The sequence below is a fragment of the Chelonia mydas genome, chromosome 22 (assembly GCF_015237465.2).
Source record: "Chelonia mydas isolate rCheMyd1 chromosome 22, rCheMyd1.pri.v2, whole genome shotgun sequence".
Taxonomy (NCBI): domain Eukaryota; kingdom Metazoa; phylum Chordata; order Testudines; family Cheloniidae; genus Chelonia; species Chelonia mydas.
The window spans coordinates 1,108,626-1,135,894 of NC_051262.2; the positions used below are offsets into that span (position 1 = coordinate 1,108,626).

At 49.0% G+C, this 27,269-nt stretch overlaps 1 protein-coding gene across 6 annotated transcripts in view; it reads right to left on the reverse strand.

Moving 5' to 3' along the window:
• PKNOX2 (PBX/knotted 1 homeobox 2) overlaps window positions 1–27,269 on the reverse strand; it is a 711,797-nt gene that overhangs the window by 195,339 nt on the left and 489,189 nt on the right. For all 6 annotated transcript variants that reach the window (XM_037882447.2, XM_037882446.2, XM_043534121.1 and 3 more), the window contains one exon: window positions 4,768–4,939. In XM_037882447.2, the coding sequence (XP_037738375.1) occupies window positions 4,768–4,939 (172 nt within the window). The remainder of the gene's footprint in view (window positions 1–4,767; window positions 4,940–27,269) is intronic.

Genomic DNA, 27,269 nt, shown 5'->3' on the forward strand with positions numbered 1-27,269 from the left:
AGTAAGAGACTAAAAAAGTGCAACCATAGCTAAACAACAAAGTAAAGGAAGTGGTTAGAGGCAAAAACACATCTTTTAAAAATTGGAAGTCAATTAGAGGAAATTAGAAAGGAGCATAAATTCTGGCAAATCAAGCATAGAAGCATTATTAGGCAGGACAAAAAAGAATTTGAAGAGTAACTCGCAAAAGACTCGGTAACTAACAACAACAACTTTTTTAAGTACGTCAGAAGCAGTAGGTCTGTCAAACAACCAGTATATCATAGGCGAGGGGGTGGGATAGCTCAGTGGTTTGAGCATTGGCCTGCTAAACCCAGGGTTGTGAGTTCAATCCTTGAGGGGGCCACTTAGGGGTCTGGGCCAAAAATTGGGGATTGGTCCTGCTTTGAGCAGGGGGTTGGACTAGATGACTTCCTGAGGTCCCTTCTAACCCTGATATCCTATGACAATCGAGGTCCTAAAGGAGCACTCAAGGAAGATAAGGCCATTGCAGAGAAACTAAATTAATTCACTGCAGAGGATATGAGGGAGATTCCCACACCCAAGCAACTCTTTTTAGGTTACAAATATGAGGAACTGTCCCAGATTGAGATGTTGGAACAAACTGATCAATTAAACAGCAATAAGTCACCAGGACCACTTGGTATTCACCCAAGAGTTCTGAAGTAATTCAAATATGAAACTGCACAACTACTAACTGGTATGTAACCTATCACTTAAATCAGCTTCTGTACCAGATGACTGGAGGATAGCTAATGTGACACCAATTTTTAAAAAGGGCTCCAGAGGTGATCCTGGCAATTACAGACCAGTGGCTTACTTAACTTCAATACCAGGTAAAGAGGTTGAAATTACAGTAAAGAACCAGAATTATCAGACACACAGATTGAACGCGATTTGTTGAGGAAGAGTCAACATGGCTTTTGTAAAGGCAAATCACGCCTCACCAATCTATTAGAATTCTTTGAAGTGGTCAGCAACTATGTGGACAAGAGTGATCCAGCAGATATAATGTACATGGACTTTCAGAAAGCCTTTGACAAGGTCCCTCACCAAAGACTCTTAAGTAAAGTAACCAGGCTTGGAATAAGAAGGAAGGTCCTCTCATGGGTCAGTAACTGTTTAAAAGATAGGAAACATAGGGTATGAATAAATGGCTGATGAAATTCAATGTTGATAAATGCAAATCAATGTGCATTGGAAAATATAATCCCAGCTAAATATACAAAATGGTCTAGATTAGTTGTTACTACTCAGGAAAGAAATCTTTGAGTCATTGTGGATAGTTCTCTGAAAATATCCACTCGATGTGCACTGGCTGTCAAAAAATCTAACAATGTTAGGAACCATTAGGAAAGGGATAGATAAGACAATAATATCATAATGCCATTTTATAAATCCATAGTACGCCCACGTTCTGGTTGCCCCAGTTCTGGTTGCCCCATCTCAAAAAAAGATATATTAAAATTATAAAAGGTACAGAGAAGGGCAACAAAAATGATTAAGGGCATGGAACACCTTCCATATGAGCAGAGATGAAAAAACTAAGGGGGGATCTGGTAGAGGTCTATAAAATCATGACTGGTGTGGAGAAAGTGAATAAGGAAGTGTTATTTACTCCTTCACACAACACAAGAATCAGGGGTCACCCAGTGAAGTTAATAGGCAGCAGGTTTAAAAAAAAAGGGGGAAGTACTTCTTCATACAATGCACAGTCAACCTGTGGAATTCATTGGGATGTTGTGAAGGCCTAAACTCTAACCAGATTCAAAACAATAATTAGATAAATTCATGGAGGTTAGGTCCATCAATGGCTATTAGACATGATTGCCAGGGATGCAACCCTCTGCTCTGGTGTCCCTAGCCTCTGACTACCAGAAGTTGGGAGGAGACGATAGGGAATGGATCACACGATACCTGCCCTGTTCATTCCTTCTGAAGCATCTGGCATTGGCCACTCTCGGAAGACAGGATCCTGTGCTAGATGGACCATTAATAAGGCTAGGTTTTTGTCATGGGTATTTTAGTAAAAGTAATGGACAGGTCACAGGCAGTACACAAAAATTCAGGGCCTGTGACCAGTCCATGACTTGTACTATATACCCCTAACTAAAACTTGGGTCATCTGGGGCAGAGGGTGGCCCAGGGGCACTGCGGGTACTCTGGGTGAGGGAGCCAGGGGTGCTGCGGGTGCTCTGGGGGAGGGGACTGGGGATACTGCGGGTGCTCGCGGGGGCAGTGGCATGCAGCCTGGGACCCCTGCTGGTGCTGAGGGATGGCGAGCGGCAGTTTGTAGCCTGGGATCCCCAGTGCTGCTGGGGCGGGAGTAGGCGGGGCTGACAGGCTCCTTATCCGACTCTGCACAGCTCCCCAGAAGCACCGACATGATGTCCCTCATCTCCGAGACAGAGGTGCAGCCACGGGGTTCCGCACGCTGCCCCCGCCCCAAGCGCCAACTCTGCAGCTTCCATTGGCTGGGAACCGTGGCCAATGAGAGCTGTGGGGGTGGCGCCTGCGGGTGGAGGCAGAGTGCAGAGCTGCCTTGCCGCGCCTATGTCTAGCAGATGAGGGGCATGTTGCTGTTTCTGGGGAGCCCTCCCCCTCCACCGAGGTAAGCACTGCCCAAAGCCCTCACCCACGCCTGCACCCGAGCCCTGAGCCCCCTCCTACACTGAAACACCTACTGCTGCTGGGGGGGTACTGTGGCCTGAGACCACCCCTGCAGTGGTCAGTGCAGCTGGCCCAGGGGCTGCCCGAGCTGCTCAGGCTGCCCCCGGGCCAGCCACACTGGCTGCTACAGAAGTCACAGACATCCCGGAAAGTAATGGAATCCATGACTTCCATGACCTCCGTGACAGACTTGCAGCCTTAACCATTGGTCTGACCCAGTATGGCCGTTCTTATGTTCTTAAACTGTTTCTATAAATTTTAGACAAAGAATTATAATTATTCCTTTTGAAAAATCATAATTGCCAAGCTTATCCAGACTCCTCATTGCTCTAACACAGTGGTTTTCAAACTTTTTAAACTGAGTACTTCTTTACAGATAATGTAGGCTACCGCATACCCCATCTCAGATAGGCAGAGGTGACATGTGCCACCCCAGATTTCTGCCTTCCATTGAGCCACAGCTTCGAGGCGGGTAGAAAGTTGGCTAGATTGTCGGGCTCAACGGGTAGTGATCAATGGCTCCATGTCTAATTGGCAGCCGGTATCTAGCGGAGTGCCCCAAAGGTTGGTCCTGGGGCCGGTTTTGTTCAATATCTTCATTAATGATCTGGAGGATGGTGTGGATTGCACTCTCAGCAAGTTTGCGGATGACACTAAACTGGGAGGAGTGGTAGATACGCTGGAGGGTAGGGATAGGATACAGAGGGACCTAGACAAATTGGAGGATTGGGCCAAAAGAAATCTGATGAGGTTCAACAAGGACAAGTGCAGAGTCCTGCACTTAGGACGGAAGAATCCCATGCACCGCTACAGACTAGGGACCAAATGGCTAGGCAGCAGTTCTGCAGAGAAGGACCTAGGGGTGACAGTGGACGAGAAGCTGGATATGAGTCAACAGTGTGCCCTTGTTGCCAAGAAGGCCAATGGCATTTTGGGGTGTATAAGTAGGGGAATTGCCAGCAGATCGAGGGACGTGATCGTTCCCCTCTATTTGACATTGGTGAGGCCTCATCTGGAGTACTGTGTCCAGTTTTGGGCCCCACACTACAAGAAGGATGTGGAGAAATTGGAGAGAGTCCAGCAAAGGGGCTACAAAAATGATTTGGGGACTGGAACACATGAGTTATGAGGAGAGGCTGAGGGAACTGGGATTGTTTAGTCTACGGAAGAGAAGAATGAGGGGGGATTTGATAGCTGCTTTTAACTACCTGAAAGGTGGATCCAAAGAGGATGGATCTAGACTATTCTCAGTGATAGCAGATGACAGGACAAGGAGTAATGGTCTCAAGTTGCAGTTGGGGAGGTTTAGGTTGGATATTAGGAAAAACTTTTTCACTGGGAGGGTGGTGAAACACTGGAATGCGTTACCTAGGGAGGTGGTGGAATCCCCTTCCTTAGAAGTTTTTAAGGTCAGGCTTGACAAAGCCCTGGCTGGGATGATTTAGTTGAGATTGGTCCTGCTCTGGGCAGGGGGTTGGACTAGATGGCCTCCAGAGGTCCCTTCCAACCCTGTTATTCTATGGTTCTATGATTCTATGATTCGAGAGGTTTTCAAACTGTGGGGCATGCCCCTCCTCAGGGGATCCAGAGGAACGTTCAAGGGCGTGAGCAGCGATGCCACAGGGCTCAGGGATGGAGCGCCATCTTAACCCCCTGACTCACCTCAGTTGGGCACCCAGCTTGTCTGGGTTGGGGGGGGCATGCAACCAAAAGCTGGTAACTCAATGGGGGCTCAGCTCAAAAACTGAGCCATCTCGCATTGCCGCTTGCCCCACCGAACGTTCCTCCAGCACCCCTGGGAGGCGTGCCCCACAGTCTGAAAATCTTGCTACTAAGTAAAATGTGTTGTCCACCATTACAGGATTTTTCTCACTCCCGACGAGAGCTCGTGTACCCCTAGGATTATGTGTATCCCGGTTTGAAAACCACTGTCTAGCATATGCTCCTTAAAACACATCCACCCTGAGACTTCTCTAATCTGCTGCCCTTTGGGCTTTAGGTTCAGATGCCTGTCGTGTAAGAGCAAAGCAGCGACCCTGTTGTCTAAAATGCTAAACAAATCAATGGGGCTGGTACTGGTCTGAACCAGGGCTTTACCAGGTTGTCCAGTTCGGGGTCATCACTGAAGAATGGTTTGTGTTCCTGCTCCTGCTGGTGTACAAAGTTCTCAATGTCCACGTCAAAGCTGGCAGAGGTGATGCACTCGGAGCCCTGTGTGGCCTGCTCACACTTCTCAAACAGCAGCGTCAGGAGCGGGAAAAGAGGATGCCTGGAGAGACAGGAAATCACAACATTCTTTCTGTAAATCACAGAAGATTAGGGTTGGAAGGGACCTCAGGAAGTAATCTAGTGCAAGCCCCTGCTCAAAGCAGGACCAATCCTCAATTTTTGCCCCAGATCCCTAAATGGCCCCCTCAAGGATTGAGCTCACAACCCTGGGTTTAGCAGGCCAATGCTCAAACCACCAAGCTAGCCCTCCCCCACTGCCAAAGCTGTCTTGCTGTGTATTTAACAGATTTCAGCTTTCTGCACCAGAGTGTGGGCGAGTATTACATTCACTCACGAGCTAAACAAATTTTCCAGTCTCATTCTCATCTTGTTTTCTAACCTTTAATTTACACTTGCCTCTGGGAGACAGGGGATTGCTTATGCTGCTAAATTGTCAAAATGGCAGCCAGACCAACAGGTAAATCTCCCAAACATATCTGTAGGCACCCTATTCTGATAGTTCTATAAAGCAAATTCCACTGGTTGTAATGTCACTGGGTCAGTTACCAACATTACTACAGGGGTTATGGTCCAATTCTGATTGGACTGAAGTTGGTCAGATGGTGCCATAACTTATAGTTGTTTTGAAGAGGTTTTGAGCAGCTGGATTTGGATGCTCTAGAAACAGGGTAAACTTTCACAGCAGTGGCAGTTATATTTCCTATTCCTAGAGGCTGTGCTATCTCCCCATGGGCCCCTTAGAAGGGAGTGGACACCACCTGCAATGCCTGGTTCACATAGGAAGTTCTCCATGGCCTAGAACTCCTGCATGATTTGATGTTGGTTCTGCCCATAGTCGCACTAATAACAGTAATAGTGCACAGCAGTCCCGTGGATCACAGCATAGAGGGAGCCAGCAGAGCATAAAGAGGCAGCACATAGGGTCATATCACTTGCGTACCTATGAAAGGATCCAGTGAGAAGGATCCCAAGGGCTGTGCTCACCTTGACGGGGTCAGACGGAGCCTGGCTCCTCTGGGTTTGACTTTTTAAATCATTGCTTTTGTGATGGCCGGGGGGGAGCCTTTTTCTTTCAGGTCTGTGCCTCAGTGAGCCTAAGGCTGGTCCAAAACTGAAAAAAAAGTCTTGGGACCCATGATAATTTAATCCATATGTACTGAACTTTATTTGGTTATAATTCAAAATTTCAACCAAAATAAAATGATCCAAAAATTGAATTTGAGCCATTTCCCCCAGCTCGGCCAGTGAGGCTGCAAAAGATCCTCCGAGGCAAACAGACCATTCCCGAAGGGTCTAAGCCTCAACCTCCCTTGCCCTCCTTTCCGTGAGTCACCTCATAATGTACCAGCCCAGCATGCCACCTCCCACAATGCATTGCCACCTCCCACAATGATGTTTCCCCCACCCCTGTGTTCCTCAGCCACCCAAGCCCTGACTCTGTGTTTGTGTTTGTTTTGTCTTAGTAAGCCCTGGTCTACACTAGGACTTTAGGTCGAATTTAGCAGCATTAAATCGATGTAAACCTGCACCCGTCCACACGATGAAGCCCTTTATTTCGACTTAAAGGGCTCTTAAAATCGATTTCCTTACTCCACCCCTGACAAGTGGATTAGCGCTTAAATCGGCCTTGCCGGCTCGAATTTGGGGTACTGTGGACACAATTCGACGGTATTGGCCTCCGGGAGCTATCCCAGAGTGCTCCATTTTGACCGCTCTGGACAGCACTCTCAACTCAGATGCACTGGCCAGGTAGACAGGAAAAGAACCGCGAACTTTTGAATCTCATTTCCTGTTTGGCCAGCGTGGCAAGCTGCAGGTGACCATGCAGAGCTCATCAGCAGAGGTGACCATGACGGAGTCCCAGAATCGCAAAAGAGCTCCAGCATGGACCGAACGGGAGGTACGGGATCTGATCGCTGTATGGGGAGAGGAATCCGTGCTATCAGAACTCCGTTCCAGTTTTCGAAATGCCAAAACCTTTGTCAAAATCTCCCAGGGCATGAAGGACAGAGGCCATAACAGGGACCCGAAGCAGTGCCGCGTGAAACTGAAGGAGCTGAGGCAAGCCTACCAGAAAACCAGAGAGGCGAACGGCCGCTCCGGGTCAGAGCCCCAAACATGCCGCTTCTATGATGAGCTGCATGCCATTTTAGGGGGTTCAGCCACCACTACCCCAGCCGTGTTGTTTGACTCCTTTAATGGAGATGGAGGCAACACGGAAGCAGGTTTTGGGGACGAAGAAGATGATGAGGAGGAGGAGGTTGTAGATAGCTCACAGCAAGCAAGTGGAGAAACCGGTTTTCCCGATAGCCAGGAACTGTTTCTCACCCTGGACCTGGAGCCAGTACCCCCCGAACCCACCCAAGGCTGCCTCCTGGTCCCAGCAGGCGGAGAAGGGACCTCCGGTGAGTGTACCTTTTAAAATACTATACACGGTTTAAAAGCAAGCATGTGAAAGGATTACTTTGCCCTGGCATTCGCGGCTCTCCTGGATATACTCCCAAAGCCTTTGCAAAAGGTTTCTGGGGAGGGCAGACTTATTGCGTCCTTCATGGTAGGACACTTTACCACTCCAGGCCAGTAACACGTACTCGGGAATCATTGTACAACAAAGCATTGCAGTGTATGTTTGCTGGCGTTCAAACAACATCCGTTCTTTATCTCTCTGTGCTATCCTCAGGAGAGTGAGATATAATCCATGGACACCTGGTTGAAATAGGGTGCTTTTCTTCAGGGGACACTCAGAGGAGCCCATTCCTGCTGGGCTGTTTGCCTGTGGCTAAACAGAAATGTTCCCCGCTGTTAGCCACAGGGAGTGGGGAGGGTTGAGGGGGTAGCCACGCGGTGGGGGGAGGCAAAATGCGACCTTGCAACGAAAGCACATGTGCTATGTATGTAATGTTAACAGCAAGGTTTACCCTGAAAGAGTGTAGCCAGTGTTTTATAAAATGTGTCTTTTTAAATACCGCTGTCCCTTTTTTTTTCCCACCAGCTGCATGTGTTTCAATGATCACAGGATCTTCTCCTTCCCAGAGGCTACTGAAGATTAGAAAGAAAAAAAAACTCACTCGAGATGAAATGTTCTCCAAGCTCATGCTGTCCTCCCACACTGACAGAGCACAGACGAATGCGTGGAGGCAAATAATGTCAGAGTGCAGGAAAGCACAAAATGACCGGGAGGAGAGGTGGTGGGCTGAAGAGAGTAAGTGGTGGGCTGAAGACAGGGCTGAAGCTCAAATGTGGCGGCAGCGTGATGAGAGGAGGCAGGATTCAATGCTGAGGCTGCTGGAGGACCAAACCAGTATGCTCCAGTGTATGGTTGAGCTGCAGCAAAGGCAGCTGGAGCACAGACTGCCACTACAGCCCCTGTGTAACTAACCGCCCTCCTCCCCAAGTTCCATAGCCTCCACACCCAGACGCCCAAGAACGCGGTGGGGGGGCCTCCGGCCAACCAGCCACTCCACCACAGAGGATTGCCCAAAAAAAAGAAGGCTGTCATTCAATAAATTTTAAAGTTGTAAACTTTTAAAGTGCTGTGTGGCATTTTCCTTCCCTCCTCCACCACCCCTCCTGGGCTACCTTGGTAGTCATCCCCCTATTTGTGTGATGAATTAATAAAGAATGCATGAATGTGAAGCAACAATGACTTTATTGCCTCTGCAAGCGGTGATCGAAGGGAGGAGCAGAGGGTGGTTAGCTTACAGGGAAGTAGAGTGAACCAAGGGGCGGGGGGTTTCATCAAGGAGAAACAAACAGAACTTTCACACCGTAGCCTGGCCAGTCATGAAACTGGTTTTCAAAGCTTCTCTGATGCGTACCGTGCCCTCCTGTGCTCTTCTAACCGCCCTGGTGTCTGGCTGCGTGTAACCAGCAGCCAGGCGATTTGCCTCAACCTCCCACCCCGCCATAAACGTCTCCCCCTTACTCTCGCAGATATTGTGGAGCACACAGCAAGCAGTAATAACAGTGGGAATATTGGTTTCGCTGAGGTCTAAGCGAGTCAGTAAACTGCGCCAGCGCGCCTTTAAATGTCCAAATGCACATTCTACCACCATTCTGCACTTGCTCAGCCTGTAGTTGAACAGCTCCTGACTACTGTCCAGGCTGCCTGTGTACGGCTTCATGAGCCATGGCATTAAGGGGTAGGCTGGGTCCCCAAGGATACATATAGTCATTTCAACATCCCCAACAGTTATTGTCTGGGAATAAAGTCCCTTCCTGCAGCTTTTGAAACAGACCAGAGTTCCTGAAGATGCGAGCGTCATGTACCTTTCCCGGCCACCCCACGTTGATGTTGGTGAAACGTCCCTTGTGATCCACCAGAGCTTGCAGCACTATTGAAAAGTACCCCTTGCGGTTTATGTACTCGGCGGCTTGGTGCTCCGGTGCCAAGATAGGGATATGGGTTCCGTCTATGGCCCCACCACAGTTAGGGAATCCCATTGCAGCAAAGCCATCCACTATGACCTGCACATTTCCCAGGGTCACTACCCTTGATATCAGCAGATCTTTGATTGCGTGGGCTACTTGCACCACAGCAGCCCCAACAGTAGATTTGCCCACTCCAAATTGATTCCCAACTGACCGGTAGCTGTCTGGCGTTGCAAGCTTCCACAGGGCTATCGCCACTCGCTTCTCAACTGTGAGGGCTGCTCTCATCTTGGTATTCATGCGCTTCAGGGCAGGGGAAAGCAAGTCACAAAGTTCCATGAAAGTGCCCTTACGCATGCGAAAGTTTCGCAGCCACTGGGAATCGTCCCAGACCTGCAACACTATGCGGTCCCACCAGTCTGTGCTTGTTTCCCGAGCCCAGAATCGGCGTTCCACAGCATGAACCCGCCCCATTAGCACCATGATGCATGCATTGGCAGGGCCCATGCTTTCAGAGAAATCTGTGTCCATGTCCTGATCACGCACGTGACCGCGCTGACGTCGCCTCCTCGCCCGGTATCGCTTTGCCAGGTTCTGGTACTGCATATACTGCTTGATAATGCCTGTGGTGTTTAATGTGCTCCTAATTGCCAAAGTGAGCTGAGCGGCTTCCATGCTTGCCTTGGTAGGGCGTCCGCACAGAAAAAAGGCACGGAACGATTGTCTGCCGTTGCTCTGACGGAGGGAGGGGCGACTGACGACACGGCTTACAGGGTTGGCTTCAGGGAGCTAAAATCAACAAAGGGGGTGGCTTTACATCAAGGAGTATTTCAGGCAGGACTTCACAGAGGGTTCCAATAAGAAATGGTGCACCTAAGTTATTGTTCTTATTGGAACAAGGAGGTTAGTCTGGCCTCTGATTGATACATGGCTAGATTTACCTCGCTGCACCTTCTCTGTGAGTGACTGCAGTGTGACCTAGAGGAATGAGTCCCCTAGACGGGGGAGGAGGCAAATGAGTACAAAACAAATCTGGTCTATTTCTTGTTTTGATCCACTCCATCTATCTTTTACATCTTTGGCTGGCAGCAGACGGTGCAGAAGAACTGCATGCCATCCACATCTCATGGCTGCTCGGCAGAAGACGGTGCAGTAGGACTGCTAGCCATCCTCATCTTTTGCCTGCCCGGCAGAAGATGATGCAATATGACTGCTAGCAATCCGTATCGCCTGCCCGCTCACCATAAGACAGTTCAATAGGACTGAATGCAGGACTAAAGAGAATGACCTGGTCAAGTCACTCCAAATTTAGTCCCTGCGCCCACGTCTGCCCAAGCGCTCCCAGCCGACATGGTCAGGAGCACCTCGGACATGACGATGACGGCTACCAGTCATATTGCATCGTCTGCTGCCAGAAGGCAATGAGTTGCTGCTGCTGTGTAGCAATGCCATACCGCGTCTGCCAGCACCCAGGAGACATACGGTGATGGTTACCTGAGCGGGCTCCATGCTTGCCGTGGTATGGCGTCTGCACAGGTAACTCAGGAAAAAAGGCGCGAAACAATTGTCTGCCCTTGCTTTCACGGAGGGAGGGAGGGAGGGAAGCGGGGACTGACAATATGTACCCAGAACCACCCGCGACAATGTTTTAGCCCCATCAGGCATTGGGATCTCAACCCAGAATTCCAATGGGCAGCGGAGACTGCGGGAACTGTGGGATAGCTATCCACAGTGCAACGCTCCGGAAGTCGACTCTAGCCTCGGTACTGTGGAAGCACTCTGCCGAGTTAATGCACTTAGAGCATTTTCTGTGGGGACACACACACTCGAATATATAAAACTGATTTCTAAAAAACCGACTTCTATAAATTCGACCTTATTCCGTAGTGTAGACATACCCTTAGACTCTCAGTTCTCCAGGGCACAGAACCTGTCTCTTGTGTTTGGAAAGTGCTGTGTAATTTACAGCCCTCCATCAATGGTTTGTAGTAACAAATGTTAACCATATGTACCACTCCAATACTATTCCATGACCTGCTGCCTTGCGGGCCATCAACATCCTGCCTTGTGGTTTCTGCAGTTTGCTACCTCTGCTCTTTGGATGTCTGACAATATCTTCATAGATGGTCACCCAACATTGTTGCAGATGGCACCAACTGCTTGTCCATTTTGAGCCAAAAGTGCCTGAGCACCAAAGACAAAATTGTCAAAAGTGGCCTTGGACTTTGGGTGCTTCACATTGTTGGTGCCCAGTATGAGACATCCAAAACACTGCAATGCCCTAAATTGGGGGCTGTTTATAGGTAATTTCAGCCCAACTGCCTGGAATGTGCTTCCTGTTTTAATAATTGAATACCTATAAACCTACATTGTATTCTTCTGAATCTGTCTAGCTATGAAATAAGAACTAGTCCTCCAGAATGCACCGTATCACCCCCCAAACCCCACCACAAGTGGATAGGCCACCCCTTTTTAAGTACAACAGAGAACCAAAACACCTTTTCAAACCACTCAGCCGTCTTCTTACCCTGAACCCCTTAGCTGTGGTCAAGATTACCCCTTAGCAAAAGCGGGGGAGGATGAGAGGTCACCTCGATACACTCTGAACCTTACAGTATCTTTCCCACAAGGGAGTGGATACTTCAGTCATGGGCTCATTGTAACATTCTGGAATGTTCTATTTTCTTGATCTTTTAAGGGTATTTGAACCTTTGAAAATAATAAAATAAAATAACAATAATAATAATAATAATATAATAAATTAATAATACCAGCAAACAATAACAAGGAGCAAAATAGACAAGTAAAAAACCTGCCAAACTTGCCACACTCTGGGACACCTCTGCTATCAAGTTATTTATTACATAGACTTGTCTGGTGCATGTGATGATCCACAAGAACCTCTTCATCTGAGTCTCTCTACCTCCCCAGCCTCATCACTTCACTTAATTCCCTTGCCTCTTGCCTCTCAGTAGTTAGCAGCCTCTGCCCTGGAAGGATTCCCAAGACCTCTAACCTTCCTCTATCTCGCAGATAACAGATTACTTCAGGGAACTCAGAGTGTTCAAGAGATCTTCTCAGAGATCCTTCCTGTCCCATGAACAAAGGAAGACAGAAGGCAGAAGATTCTGGAAGTGAACCGCTGGCTAGGTAAGCGGCAGAGGGTTTTGGATTTCTGGAACAATGGCCCACCTTCTGTGGAGAGAGGGGACTGTACAGTTAGGCTGGCCTCCGTCTCAGTAGGAAACCCAATCTCTTTGGGGACAGGCTGGTTAGAGTAGTCAGGAGGGTGTTAAACTGATAGCAAAAGGGAAGGATAAAATGAGGGAAGATATGAGCATTCAGCCCAAAATCAAGATATTGAGAAGAGAAGGCAACTCACCTTGTGCAGGAACTGTGGTTCTTCAAGATGTGTGTCCCTATGGGTGCTCCACTCTAGATGTGCTTGCACTCCATGTGCCTCAGATTAGAGATTTTAGGTAGCAGTGTCCGTTCTGCCCACACATGCACTCTCCCCATCTCATGCCCTGCACTAGGGCTATATAGTGCTGTGTGGGCGAACTCCCCTCAGTTCCTTCTCTACCATGAAGCTCATTGAAAAGAACTCCGAAGCAGAGGAGAGGAGACTAGATAGTGGAGCACCTATAGGAGGGCACATCTCAAAGAACCACAGTTACTGCACAAGGTGAGTAACCTTCTCTAATTCTTTGAATAGTGTCCCTATGGGTGCTCCACTCCAGGTGATTCCACAGCAGTACCCCTAACACATGGATGGGTGTGACGAGGTGTACCTGCCCTACACCAGCCTGAAAGAGTTAACTGTGCTTTGCAGGCTGAGGAAGCCCCACCCTTCTGACTCTGCTGCACATGCTCAGCCTGGAGGCAGGGTATGAAAGGAAGTAGTCCAACTCAGTCTGGGTAGGCTGCTGAAGAGAGAGGACGCAGACTGCAGGCTCTCTCCAGGGAGCTGCTACAGGCCCTGACTACAAAGCCACAGCACACAGAGCTCCAGAGGGACTCCAGGCTGCCTGTTGAGCCTGGAGAAGAGATTGTGCCAGCAGGCGCTAGCCCATTTGAGAATCCCAGAGACCTGGGGGAACCATGGAGCATCACCGAGGGAGAAAGGGTCGGAAGCAGCCCAGGGGAATTAGACTTTTCTCTAGTGAGCGAACTGGGGAACCAGTCAGCATGTTTTGGGAGGATCCCCATTGACTCAGTGGTGAGCACCCCCACCACTGCCAAGGCCCTGGCCTGGGACACCAAGGAGCAGGGAGGACCCGAGTCCCCCAAGCCTGGGTGCCACACACCCCTAAGTTGCATCTCACTTCCCCAACAGGCCATCGGCCATGCAATCCCACAGAAGTGGGTTATTTTATTGACTCTGGCCATTAGGCCACACTGCCCTGAGTGGAAGGGCCGCTTGATTGACTCCACTAGGCCGTACTACCATGTTTTATAGACAGATTCATGAATACAGGACCTAGCTGGCTGCTATACAGTTTTTTCCTTCTTCTGTCTGTACGTGACCCAGTGCTTGGGATGGAGAGTACCTATCCTGTGACAATAGAGCTTCGGCATTGAGTCTAGAATTGAGGATAAAATAGTGGAGCCAAATATGGCATTGGACGCTGAGCCATGAGTGACTGCGAAATCTTCAGAGAATGTGTGAATGGATGTCCAAGTTGCGACTCTATATATATCTGCGGCCAGAACATTCTTGAGGAAGGCTATGGAAGTGGAGAGGGATCTCATGGAGTGAGTTTGTATTCTAGAAGGAGGTTGAAGATCATGAGACTGGCAGCAGTAGATAATGCAGCCTGATATCCACCTGGAGAGTCTTTGCTTGGAAATTGGGGATTAGTTCTGTCCGCAATGGAGAGAAAGTCTGGGAGATTTCCTGAAGGGTTTAGTCCTATATAAATAAAAGGCTAATGCCTTCCTGACATCATGTGTGTATAATGACACATCTCTTTTGACCTGTTGTGGTTTAGGAAAGAAAACTGGAAGGTGAATAAATTGGTTTATATGGAAGTCCAAAGATATTTTCAGCAGGAACTTGGGACATGGACGTAGGGTGAACTTGACTTTAAAGAAAAGTAAAGTGGAGTATGTCATTAGAGTCACTATCCCCCCTACTCTTTCAGCAGTCGTGTTGGCGACTAGAAATGTGGTTTTCATAGACAGGTGTAAAAGGGAACAGGTGGTCATGGCTTTCTAGGGGGGACTTATAAGACATCTGAGCACAATGTTGAGGTCCCATGCTGGTGTGGGGCATCTGATTTGTGGAAAGAGGTTACCCAATCCCAGGAGGAACCTTCTTGTTGTGGGATGAGCAAAAACAGAAAACCGCTCTATCATATGATGGAAGGCCATGACAGCTGTGAGGTGCACCTTTACAGAGCTTAGAGATAAGCCAGACCTTTTTAGCTCGAGTACAAATGATAGTGGAGAGGATGTAGGTGATATGGTCTTTGAATCACACCAGTGTTTGAATCTCTTCCACTTTTGGACATATGTGACACGACTGGCTTGTTTCCTGCTATGCTATAGCACTGTCCATGTCCTCAGAATGGGTTGTTTCTAACCCCTTGAACCATCTATCAGCCATGCCTTGAACCTGGAGATTGGGGAGATGAATTTGATCAGCATCCTGGGAGAGGAGATTGGGAACAGGCTGGAGAATGATTGGCTGACAAACAGCAAGCCGACATAAGGAAACCATGTTTGTCTTGGCCACATGGGCACCACAAGAATAACCTTGGCTTTTTCTTCCTTTATCTTGAGCAGCATCTTGGATATTAGGGGAATTGGTGGAAATGCATACAAGAGTCCTCAGTTCCAATGGAGGAGAAAGACATCTCCCAGGGAGTGGTGACCCAGACCGGCTCTGGAGCAGAAATGGGAGCACTTTTGTTCTTGGTTTTAGCGAACAGGTCTATCTGTGGGACATCCCAATGTAGAAATATGCAGTGGAATATAGTGGGATCTCTCTCCCATTCATGATCTTGCAAGAAGCATCTGCTGAAAGCATTCGCTGGGGTGTTTTGTATGCCAGAAGGTAAGCAGCTAAGATGTTGATCTGGCGCAATGTGCACCAAATCCAGAGTCTCACTGCTTCGGCGGACAGGGCAGTTTATGTAAAATGTATATGACATGCTGTCCATCATGATCATAGAATATCAGGGTTGGGAGGGATCTCAGGAGGTCATCTAGTCCAACCCGCTGCTCAAAGCAGGACCAATCCCCAACTAACTCATCCCAGACAGGGCTTTGTCAAGTCTTAAAAACCTCTAAGGAAGGAGATTCCACCACCTCCCTAGGTAACTCATTCCAGTGTTTCACCACCCTCCTAGTGAAAAAGTTTTTCCTAATATCCAACCTAAATCTCCCCCACTGCAACTTGAACCCATTACTCCTTGTTCTGTCATCTGCTACCACTGAGAAGAGTCTAGATCCATCCTCTTTGGAACCCCCTTTAGGTAGTTGAAAGCATATCAAATCCCCCCTCATTCTTCTCTTCTGCAGACTAAATAATCCCAGTTTCCTCAGCCTCTCCTCATAAGTCACGTGCCCCAGCGCCCTGATCATTTTGTTGCCCTCCGCTGGGCTCTTTCCAACTTTTTCCACAGCCTTCTTGTTGTGTGGGGCCCAAAACTGGACACAGTATTCCAGAGGAGGCCTCACCAATGCTAAATAGAGGGGAATGATCATGTCCCTCAATTTGCTGGCAATGCTCCTACATATACAGCCCAAAATGCCATTAGCTTTCTTGGCAACAAGGGCACACTATTGAGTCATATCCAGCTTCTCGTCCACTGTAACTCCTAGGTCCTTTTCTGCAGAATTGCTGCCTAGCCACTCGGTCCCTAGTCTGTAGCAGTGCATGGGATTCTTCCATCCTAAGTGCAGAACTCTGCACTTGTCCTTGCTGAACCTTATCAGATTTCTTTTGGCCCAATCCTCTAATTTGTCTAGGTCCCTCTGTATCCTATCCCTACCCTCCAGCGTATCTACCACTCCTCCCAGTTTAGTGTCATGATCTTTATATGTTTGCCCCGATCAGTGGCAGGAAATGAATACAGGAATTTCTGACTGCTCTGAGTTCCAGCAAGTTGATGTGTACCATGGACTCAACGGAGACCACCTGTCTTGAATGGTATGGATGTTCCGGTGGGCTCCCCATTCCAATAGGGAGGAATCCATTGTTACTGATGTTGGGAGTGGCTGAATGAAGGAGACCCCAGCACAAACATTGTGAGGGTTCTTCCATCATTCAAAGGACTTCTTAACTACCGAGGGCATAGAGAGTAGTTTGTTTAAATGTGTTTGCTTGGTGAGTAAATAATTCTGAGGTACCTCTGAAGGCAGCACTCTCCTTACAATGTATATTTTTTCATGGTCTGTGTGTATATAAAATCTCCTCACTGTATTTTCCACTTTATGCATCAGATGAAGTGAGCTGTAGCTCACGAAAGCTTATGCTCAAATAAATTGGTTAGTCTCTAAGGTGCCACAAGTACTCCTTTTCTTTTTGCGAATACAGACGAACACGGCTGCTACTCTGAAACCTGTGTGTTGAAAGTGCTCTTGACCCAGGGTGAATCATAGAAACCGTCTGTGGGAGGGTTGGATCGCTATATGGAAGTACGTGTCATGGAGGTTGACGGCTGAGAATCAGTCCCCTTCATCCAGTGATGGAATCATTGCTGCAAGGGTTACCATTTTGAATCACTAAACCTTTACAAATCTGTTGCGTGATCTTAGTTCTAGAATGGATCTCCGACAGCTGTTCTCTTTTGGTACCAGGAAGTACCTGGAGTAAAATCACTTCCCTCTGTGTTGTGTAGGAACTGGTTCTATATCACCCAGATTCAGGAGAGAGTCGATTTCCTGTCCCAAAAGGTGCTGTTGAGCGGGGTCCCTGAAGAGGAACTGGGGGGCAGGGAAGGAGGAAGATAAAATGGATAGAATATCCTATTGAAATAATATCCTACGCCCACTTGTCCATAGTGATATGTTCTTAGTTCTGACAAAAATGAAAAAGGTGGTCATTGAAGCGGGGGAAATGCACGTATTGTTGCAGCAGATAAGAATGGGTGTGGTAACTCAGGCTACTCCTGGGGGAATTCTGCACCACTGCACATGTGCAGAATTCATGTCCCGCACAGAATATTTTTCTCTGAAGAAAATACATTCTGCCAGAGATGCTGTAGTTATGCCTTTTGCCCACGGAGCTGCCTTGGTGCCAGAACACAGAGAAGCCACTCCCAGTCAGGAGCAGCTCTAGCTGTGGATAGGGAAAAGAAGAGGCGCCTTCCTCACAGCACCCTTCCTGTGAGGCAAGGTCAGGAGGCATGGGATATGGCAGGGACAGACAGCGTGGGGCACATGGAGCTGCTTGGGGGTCATAGATTGGGGTTCAGAAGGACTAGTGGGAGGGGACAGCGTGGGGCGGAGGCTGAATGGGAGTCGGGGTGCAGGGACACATGGGGAGGAAGGTGGCTGAGTGGGGGCACAGAGATACATGGGGAGGGGTACAGGGACTCATGGGGATGGGGGTGCAAGGACATGTGGGCACAGGACGAGGGGGTGGCTGATTGGGGGTGCAGGGCCACAGGGGGAGGAGGATTGCTAAGGTGGGAGTGCAGGGACACATCGGGATGGGGGAGGTGGGGTGGCTGAGTGGGGGTACAAGGACACATGGGGATGGGGAGTGCAGGGACACATGGGGACAGGGGCAGATGTGCCTGACTGAGTGAGAGAGACTAGGGGTCATCCAGGGTCTGCATGGGGATGGCTCCCTAACAATCCCTTCCCCCCACCTGAACTCTTAAAGTCCCTAGACTTGCTGGTGGTGATGGTACCTAAGGAGTCTGCTGCCTTGTGGGTACTGAGTCGGAGATCAGTGGATGCCAAGGTGGTCAACCTGGTCAGGGACTGTCTCCTTATGGTAGATTCTCTACTCAGGGGATTTGAAGCCCACTTTCTAGAGACTTTTTGAGAGGATTCCAGTGATTTCCTCTTTGAAGCTCTAGAAGAGTGTTGCATGGAAGAAGCTGACGCAGTCGGCCTGGTTGGGGACCTATATATCTCTATAGATTTCAATAAATGAATCGCCTGTTAAAATTGACATTGTCTAACATTTTGCTTTATACACAATACAAAGTGCATTAATATAATATAATAAATACAATACCTGGTACAGTGAAACAAATGAACAAAACTCAGATTGGCAATAAACAGGACAGTAGATGAAAATAACTATTTACATGTGTATACTTTTTTTTTAAGTGTAATAACTCCTAGGAAAGAATGGTAAAACATGGAACATTTCCCCCACAGAGCACACTGGACAATTAGTACACAGCAGCACTCTCTGCCATGTCATGTGCCACTGAGACAAGGACCAGACACTTCAAAGCGCTCCCCTACCATAACCCTTCCCCCTGTAGGGGTTCGTTGTGGCCACTGTAAAGTTGCTATGTGGTCAGTGGCTCTTACGCGGACTGCACAGCTCTGTGGGAAGCAACCTGGCTCTGCTACACTGGTGCAGCTCATTCACTGAGTCAAAGTGCTACACGCTGCATTCATCTTTGTCTTAGAATTTCTCTTTCTCCTCTGTCTGCTACTTATCCACACTGGACTTTTCACTCTGCCCCATCTCTGCTGCATTGTTCACCCCATTTTTCATTGGCTGTTTTGCCTTTCTGGTCCTTTTGCTCAGGTCTCCTAAGCAGAATACAAAATCAAAAACATTTGAGTTCAAACCTAGGTGAGGTGAGTTCAGCCGTCCATGTGGCAGTGTATCACCAGCACCAATGCACCAACTAGTCTTCCAGGGAACACTCAGCAAACTAAAACAACTCCACACCCCTACACAAACTCGTCTGGTTTAGACTTGGCTGATGATAGATGCACTTTTAGTGACATCCAGATATCTGTAGGCCTCATCCCTGAATGAGCGGAAATTAGAGCAATCATTAAAACAAGCTGGATTGGAGGGGTGCCAATCAGAATGGGGAGAGGCAGTGTGACATACTTCAATTGTGAAGCTGCACTTCAGAGGTATGAGCCTCACTCCCCTCCCCATTATCCCTGGGTAGGGATGACTCTGCCCAGAGACCTGCACACTCTGTAAAGCTGCTTGCAACTGGCCTTTCATTTTTCTGGTTAATCCCAGATTGGTGAGTTGCCATGTTTCTCATGCGAATAAGTGCAGTCAAATCTCTGTCAGTGAAAAAGTAATAAACACTCTGCCTCCTGAAAGAAGAGCTGGTATTTCAGTTTTTAAAAAAACCCAGCTAAATCCAAATACTAATGTTGTGTAAAGCCAAGGGTTCCAAATTGAAGCTGCATTTAAACATGGGCTGGTAAAACTTTCTTTGGCTGCTCAGGCTTATCAAATCCTGAGGAAATGGGAAGGACAAGAACTGTGTTACAAAGAAGTTAACTGCTCTCCAAATCCATACAGCAGGTTGGCAATGGAGCTGCTTAAATTTGTAACACATTCCAAACATGACACCAGATAGCTGGTCTCTTCCTCCCTATATATTTGTGGTGAATTGAAAAACCATGTGCCTCTTTCATTAAGGTCTGAAAGGCGCCTTACTTAATCAAAGCAAGTGTGCTTTAATTTTTTAAAAGTCTTGGACACTTCATGCTCCCAGGAGTCCAGCAAGCTGAAAGATCTATTAAACACATCAACAAATCAGAGGAAGCAACGGATTAGCCAAGCCTTCCAGGACCAAGACAAGAAAGTCGGGTGAAGGGGTTAAACTCTGGTATAAGTCTTCATTTGCAGCCACTAATGCTGCAGCATATTATAGTCTAATCTAGACTGATCCCAGTTTAATGCAAGATTCTCCAAGCCCTGAATAGAATATGTAAAGAAGCCTCGGCAGTCATAATTTAGGCAGCCCTGCAGAGGGTTAGCTGAGCGATATGAAAGGCAAATTCCAGACGGTGTTATGAATTATTGCGCCTTATGAACCTTCCAACTCTCAACAGATGCCTGCTGCCATTTAAACAGCCACTAGATCAATTAGAAATGAAAGGCACAAATCGACCCTGTGCAAGGGCACTAAATTACCAGGAACTAATAATCCAAGGAGTAATGCCAGGTGGTAGGAGTTGAGCAGCGCACCCCCCAACCTCTGTACACTGCACAAATTCCTTTTTCAATTTTATGGAGAGAATTAAAGTGCACACACTAGGTGGAGAAAGGACCAATTTGTGAACCCCTGTCAAATGCTCAGCAAGCAATCTCTCTGACATGCCTACAGCTCAGGCACTTTCCTTCAAAGAGTCCTAGAAGTTGGAGATAGAAAGTGACAATTAGACTATCTAGCCCAGAGGTGGGAAAATTACGGCCCGCGGGCTGGATCCGGCCCGTCAGGGCTTTGGATCCGGCCCATGGGATTGCCCCCCGTGGTGGCGCAGGCCCTGCACCACTTTCAGAAGCGGTCGGCACCATGTCCCTGCAGCCCGGGGGTCAGAGGGCTCCGTGTGTTGCCCTTGCCTCCAGGCACTGCCCCCTGCAGCTCCCATTGGCCAGGACTGGGGAACCGCCAACGGGGGAGGTCCCTGTGGGGAGAGGGATAGCTCAGTGGTTTGAGCATTGGCCTGCTAAACCCAGGGTTGTGAGCTCAGTTCTTGAGGGGGCCATTTAGGGATCGGGGCAAAATTGGGGATTGGTTCTGCTTTGAGCAGGGGGTTGGACTAGATGACCTCCTGAGGCCCCTTCCAACCCTGAGATTCTGTGATTCTATGATACCTGGAGGCGTGGCAAGGGCAGCGTGCACCCCCAGGGGCTGCGCAGGGACATGGTTCCGGCTGCTTCCCGGAGCAGCATGTTGTGGGGCCAGAGCAGGCATGCAGGAAGCCTGCCCTGGCTGCGGTGCACGCCACTGCCACCCCGGAGCCACTTTAGGTAAGTGGTGCCAGGCTGGAGCCTGAACCGCTCCTGCACTCCACACCCCTCCTGTACCCTGCCCCCCAGCTCCCTGTCCTGAGCCCCCTGCCTGCACCCCTCCTGCACCCCAACTCCCTGCCCTAAGCCCCCTGCCTTCATCCCGCCCCCCAACTCCCTGCCTGCACCTCGCACCCCTCCTGCACCCCAACTCCCTGCTCTGAGCCCATCGCACCCCCCCTCTGCCCCAATCCCTTGCCCTGAGCCCATTCTTGCGCACCACACCCCGCACCCCAACCCCCTGCTCCAGCTCTGCATAAAATTTCCCTTCAGCTGAAAAAGTTTGCCCACCCCTGATCTAGCCCATTTCCCTGGGGCCAAGCAAGACAAGATTTTTCCATACAGGTTATATTAATGATTATTATTATTATGTAGTAGTGCCTAGAAATCACAACCAGATTGGAGCTCTGGTGTGCTAGGAGCAGCCCCCAAAAGCTTACAGTTGTAATTCAGGCAAGCAGGTGGGTAAAATGAGCAAAGGGTGGAAGAGGTGGGGCAGTAATGTAAAGTTGGGTTTGCACTGACTAGCAACCTGCGTGCACAATTTGTAGGCAGAGATTTTTTTAGTTGTGTTTTGTTTAGTTAAATACAGACAAAGCAGCAGATCAGTTGCACTACCTTCAGCTCACCACTTAATAACAATAATACCAGCTAGATCTTTTCATCAGTAGAGCCCAAACTGCTTTACAAAGGAGGTCATTATCCTTACTCCCAATTTACAGATGGGGAAACTGAGTCACGCAGCAATGCAGTGACTTGTCCAATGTCAGCTGGCCAGTGGCAGAACCAGGAATGGAACCCAGGTCACATGAGCCCTGGTCTAATGCTGTGAGTATTTGGTAGGCAACATGGTAATACTGGGGTTTGAAACATAGGGTTTTGAAGGAGTCTGGAAGAATGGAAGGTATTCCAGCATTGGAACAGAGCTTGAAGATACCTGAGGCAGAAAAAAGACAAGTTGGTGAGGGAGGATGACACCATAGCTGGAGTAAAGGAGGAAGCTTACAATAAGATAAGGTAAATTGAGCAGATAGATGGGGCTGGGTTAAATTGTGATGTTTCTTGAAGATAAGGACAAGAACACTGCACTTTATGATGGTGAGGGGGGAACTAGCCAGCAGAGGAATTGAGGGACTGCTGGTGTGATCTCAGCCACTGCATATTGAATGGACTTGAGGGAGGTCAGGCTGCAGAAGTTAAAGGCAAAAGAGGTGGCCACAGTCATCTGTACCCAAAATGCTGAAGGCCTGGGTGGGAATGTTGTTGTTGTAGACAGGGAAGAAAAGCCACTTTTTTGAAGTTTTATTGAGAAAGAAGTGGCAAGGTTTAGTTATGGGCTGGCTGTGTGGGTCTAGATAAAGGGCTCAGTTGAAAATGATGCCCAGGTAACAAGCCCGAGTGACTGCGAAGGTGGTGTCCATGGTGACAGATGAGAGAGCTTCAGGTGAAAGAGCAGGAGCTGTTTCGGCCATGTTCACTTTGAGTTTAAGGCTAGACATCTGTCAGAGAGACAGGGCAAACCAGGAAACTGGATGGAGGGCAACAGGTATGGAGTACAGAGGCAGTTTTGTGAGTTATCAGAGTAAAGATGGTCATCAAAGCCAAGTGCACAGGTAAGGTCAATAGCGAAAGGGTTCACAGAGAGAAAAGGAGGGGATTTAGGATGGAGCTCTATAGGACCCCCACCCACGTGGGAGACGGACAAAGGATGGAACTGAAGAAATGATCACAGAGGAGTGAGGAGAACCCGCAGAGGAGGGAGTCATGAATGCCCAGGAAGCACAACTTCTAGTGCTTTGTCCAGTCTAGTTTCAAAAATCCCAAACAACGGGCAGTGCCAGGTTAAGGCCCAGGGTTAGCGCTGCACTTTCTGAAGCCATGTGACTTCATCAAAATCCGAGTTTTCACATAAAAAGAAGGAATTTAATAGTCTTCACTGTTGCAAAGGAAACACAGAAAAAGTAGTTTGAGCATAACTCATGCCATTATGTCTGCCTGAGTCTGCAGAGAGCCTGAAACAAAAGCTTTGGCAGATGTGAACTACCCCATGCATTTCAATGGGCGTCCTCACTAGCGCCATCCCAGGGGAGGACAGTGCCTGGCAGAAGCAGACAAGTGCAGAGGGGCCAACTCCTGACCCAAGCTGAGGCATCCTGACTGATGGGATAATTACAGGGGATTCCAGCTGCACCACTCTGACCCATGTTTCCCCACCTCCTGCTTCTAGGCACTACAGAATAATAATAATTAATATAACCTGTATGGAAAAATCTTGCCTTGCCTGGCCCCAGGGAGATGGGCTAGATAGTCTAATTGTCACATTCTCTGCCCATGAAGCTACTCCTTGAGAATGAAGGTTCCCCATGCCATTGCCCTATCTGTATGGAAGAAGAGAGAGCACCCTACAACCACATCTCCAAGTGGGAGGCAGGATTGTGGCACAAGACGAGGCTACAAACTTCACTTTACTGAAGTGAGTGTTACTGAAGACCAAATAACAAACAAAACCCACATTGCTAAGTCGAGCACTCAAAAGTTAGGAAAATTCCCAGTTAAATAAATGTAACAGTGCACCTTTAATTCCTCCCCCACCCCCGCCCCCATGTTACATTATGTTACAGGATCCATGACTGTTTTTTTCCAGAGGCCCCTCTTTCAGACAGTGAAGCTGGATAGTGCTCAGTGATTAGGTAAAAAGAAAAGGAGGACTTGTGGCACCTTAGAGACTAACCAATTTATTTGAGCATGAGCTTTCGTGAGCTACAGCTCACTTCATCGGATGCATACTGTGGAAATTGCAGAAGACATTATATACACAGACACCATGAAACAATACCTCCTCCCACCCCACTCTCCTGCTGGTAATAGCTTATCTAAAGTGATCATCAAGTTGGGCCATTTCCAGCACAAATCCAGGTTTTCTCACCCTCCGCCCCCCCCACAGACAAACTCACTCTCTTGCTGGTAATAGCAGCCCATCCAAAGTGACTACTGTCTTCACAATGTGTATGATAATCAAGGTGGGCCATTTCCTGCAGAAATCCAGGTTCTCTCACCCCCCTCCAAAAACCACACACACAAACTCACTCTCCTGCTGGTAATAGCCTATCCAAAGCGACCACTCTCCTTACAACCTGCATGAAAATCAAAGTGGGCCATTTCCAGCACAAATCCAGGTTTTCTCACTCCCCCACCCCCATACACACACAAACTCACTCTCCTGCTGGTAATAGCTCATCCGAAGTGACCACTCTCCCTACAATGTGCATGATAATCAAGGTGGGCCATTTCCAGCACAAATCCAGGTTTTCTCACCCCCCCCCCACCACCACACACACACACACAAACTCACTCTCCTGCTGGTGATTAGGTAGTTATTCCATCTTTCTTTTTATCCACCACAGTCTCTGTATGGCCCTAGGCCTTCTACAACACACACCAGCCAAACCTTGCACTGAATACAACATCATTAATTTATTCATGGGCATTTCTATGGCGCTTCCCACTGGATTATCCAAGTGCTTCTCAAACATTAATGAATTTATTTTCACCACACCCCTGTGAGATGAGCTGGTATTATCTCCATTTTACACCTCAGGGACTGAAGCACAAAGAGGCCAAAATTGTCAGCAGTGTTCACTAATTTTGGGTGCTTAACTTGAAACACCTAGGGCCTGATTTTTCAGAGTACTTAGCACTTTATAGTACTGTATAGTTCACTCCCAGTGAATTATTTGGGGCAGGTCTTTAGCCTGTGTGATATAGGAGTAGGGTTGCCAGGTGTCTGGTTTTCAACCCTCGCAGCTCTGGTCAGCACTGCTGACCGGGCCATTAAAAGCCTGTCAGTGGTGCTGTGAAGCTAAGGCAGGCTAGTCCTTACCTGTCCTGACTCCGCACTGCGCCCCAGAAATGGCCAGCAGGTCCTGCTCCTGGGCATGGGGGCCACAGGGCTCCACGCACTGCCCCAGCCCCAAGGACTGGCTCCACACTCCCACTGGTTGTGGTTCCTGGCCAATGGGAGCTGTGGGGGGTGGTGCCTGTAGGTGAGAGGAGCGCACGGAGCCCCCTGGCTCCCACGCCCAGGAGCCGGATCTGCTGGCTGCTTCCGGGGCGCAGCACAGTGTCAGGACAGGTGGGGAGCCTGCGTCACTGTCCGGGAACTGACCGAGCTAAGCCCGTGCCCCAACCCTGAGCCCCAACTCCCAGCCCTGAGCCCCCCAAACCCTAGAGCCCCCTCCTGCAATTCAAACCCCTCATTCCCACCCCCACCCCAGAGCCCGCACCCACAGTTCAGAGCCCATACTCCCTCCTGCACCCCAACCCCCCTGCCTCAACCCTCAGCCCCCTACCGTGTTCTGAATCCCTCAGCCCCACCCCAAGCCTGGAGTCCCTCCTGCACCCCAAACCCATCATCCCCAACCCCACCCCAGATCCCACCACTCCAGCCAGAGCCCTCACCCCCTCCCGCACCCCAACTCCCTGCCCCACAGCCCTCTCCCGCACCCTGAACCCCTCATTTCTGGCCCCACCCCGGAGCCCGCACTCCCAGTTAGAGCCCTCACCCCTTCCCACACCCCAACCCCCTGCCCCTGCCCAGTGAAAGTGAGTGAGGGTGTGGGACAGCGAGCCACCGAGGGAGGAGGAATGTAGTGAGTGGGGGCGTGGGGCCTCAGGAAGGGGCAGGGCTAGGGTGTTTTGAGCAATTAGAAAGTTGGCAACCCTATACAGGAAGTCAGATTAGATAATCACTGTAATCCCTTCTGGCCTTGGCATCTATGAATCTACGAAAGCCCAGCTCCCAGTAACTTCAGATGCATCTGCGAGGAATCAGCATTTCTGCAAACCTGGCTGCAAGTGTCTCAAGTCGGGCACACAGACAGTGGGGATCACACAACTAGTGACTACCTGTAAAAGGTTTGGTTTATCCCAGAAGGTATCAACAGTAACGTGCTGGAGGCTTCTGAATGGAGGGAGTTCCAGGGGCTGGGTGTGTGTTGGGATCTTCAGCAGCCCTTCCCAGATAGGCTATAGGAGGGATCTCAGGCTGAGGATCATGGGAAGGAGACAAAGCTGGTCAGATTCATTTCTGCCCCGCCTCAGGCCACGGGAGAGAGGAGCCCTGTCCTTTCTCCAGGACACAGTTTCATTTGGAATTTTGGACTTAGTTCTGGGCACCCCGTGTCCAGAAAGAGATGAGCAAAGTATAATAAGTGCAGAGCAGAGCAATGAAAATTGTCCAGGGGAGGGGAGAACTGACATATAAAAACTATTAAAAGAGCTAACTCTGCTGAGCTCCTGCTGAGAGTGTGGCATTACGGCAGGTGTGTACAAACACCAAGGAGAGAGAAGAACTATGAAGTAACAGTATAACCTGGCATGTGCCTACTGGCACTCCTAGAGTGCCTCCCACCCTGTATCTGAGCACCGAGCAACAGGATGAAAGAACGAAAGGCGAGTCTAGACAGAATGTCAGGAAGCTCTTCTTCCCCCTGCGATGTGTGCAAGGCTGTGGCCAGCTCCCCAACCAGGGTATGCAATGCACTTGGCACTGCTGCTTATATGCCCGCAGGCAGACAAATCATCCAGGACCACACTGTGCATGGCTGCTGACATGACACCAAGGAGCTGGTTACCAACAAAATTATTTCTGCTTCTGTTATATCCTAGAGGAGGCTGTCATGGCACTGGAGAATCAAAGCAAACCAGACCATTTTCTCCAATCATGGGAATGAAAAGCTCAGGCTTGTGCAATGACAGAGGGTTAGTGGCCGCCTTCACCTTCTCCTCATGGGTAGAAGTGGAGCTCCCTGTTCATTCAGTCAAAGCAGCCAGTCCTTCCAAGGTCCAGTACAGACACATATGACCTACACTGGAACTGAACAGGGATCTCATTCGCTCACTTGCCCCCCCCCCCCCAAGCTATTAAAAATTTGGAGGAAATAAATCTCTACACTAATTCAGGGAGAGTTTGATCCTCGTCAGCGCAGAACAAATAAAAGGGCTGAACTGGCCTGACATTTTACTGCAGAAG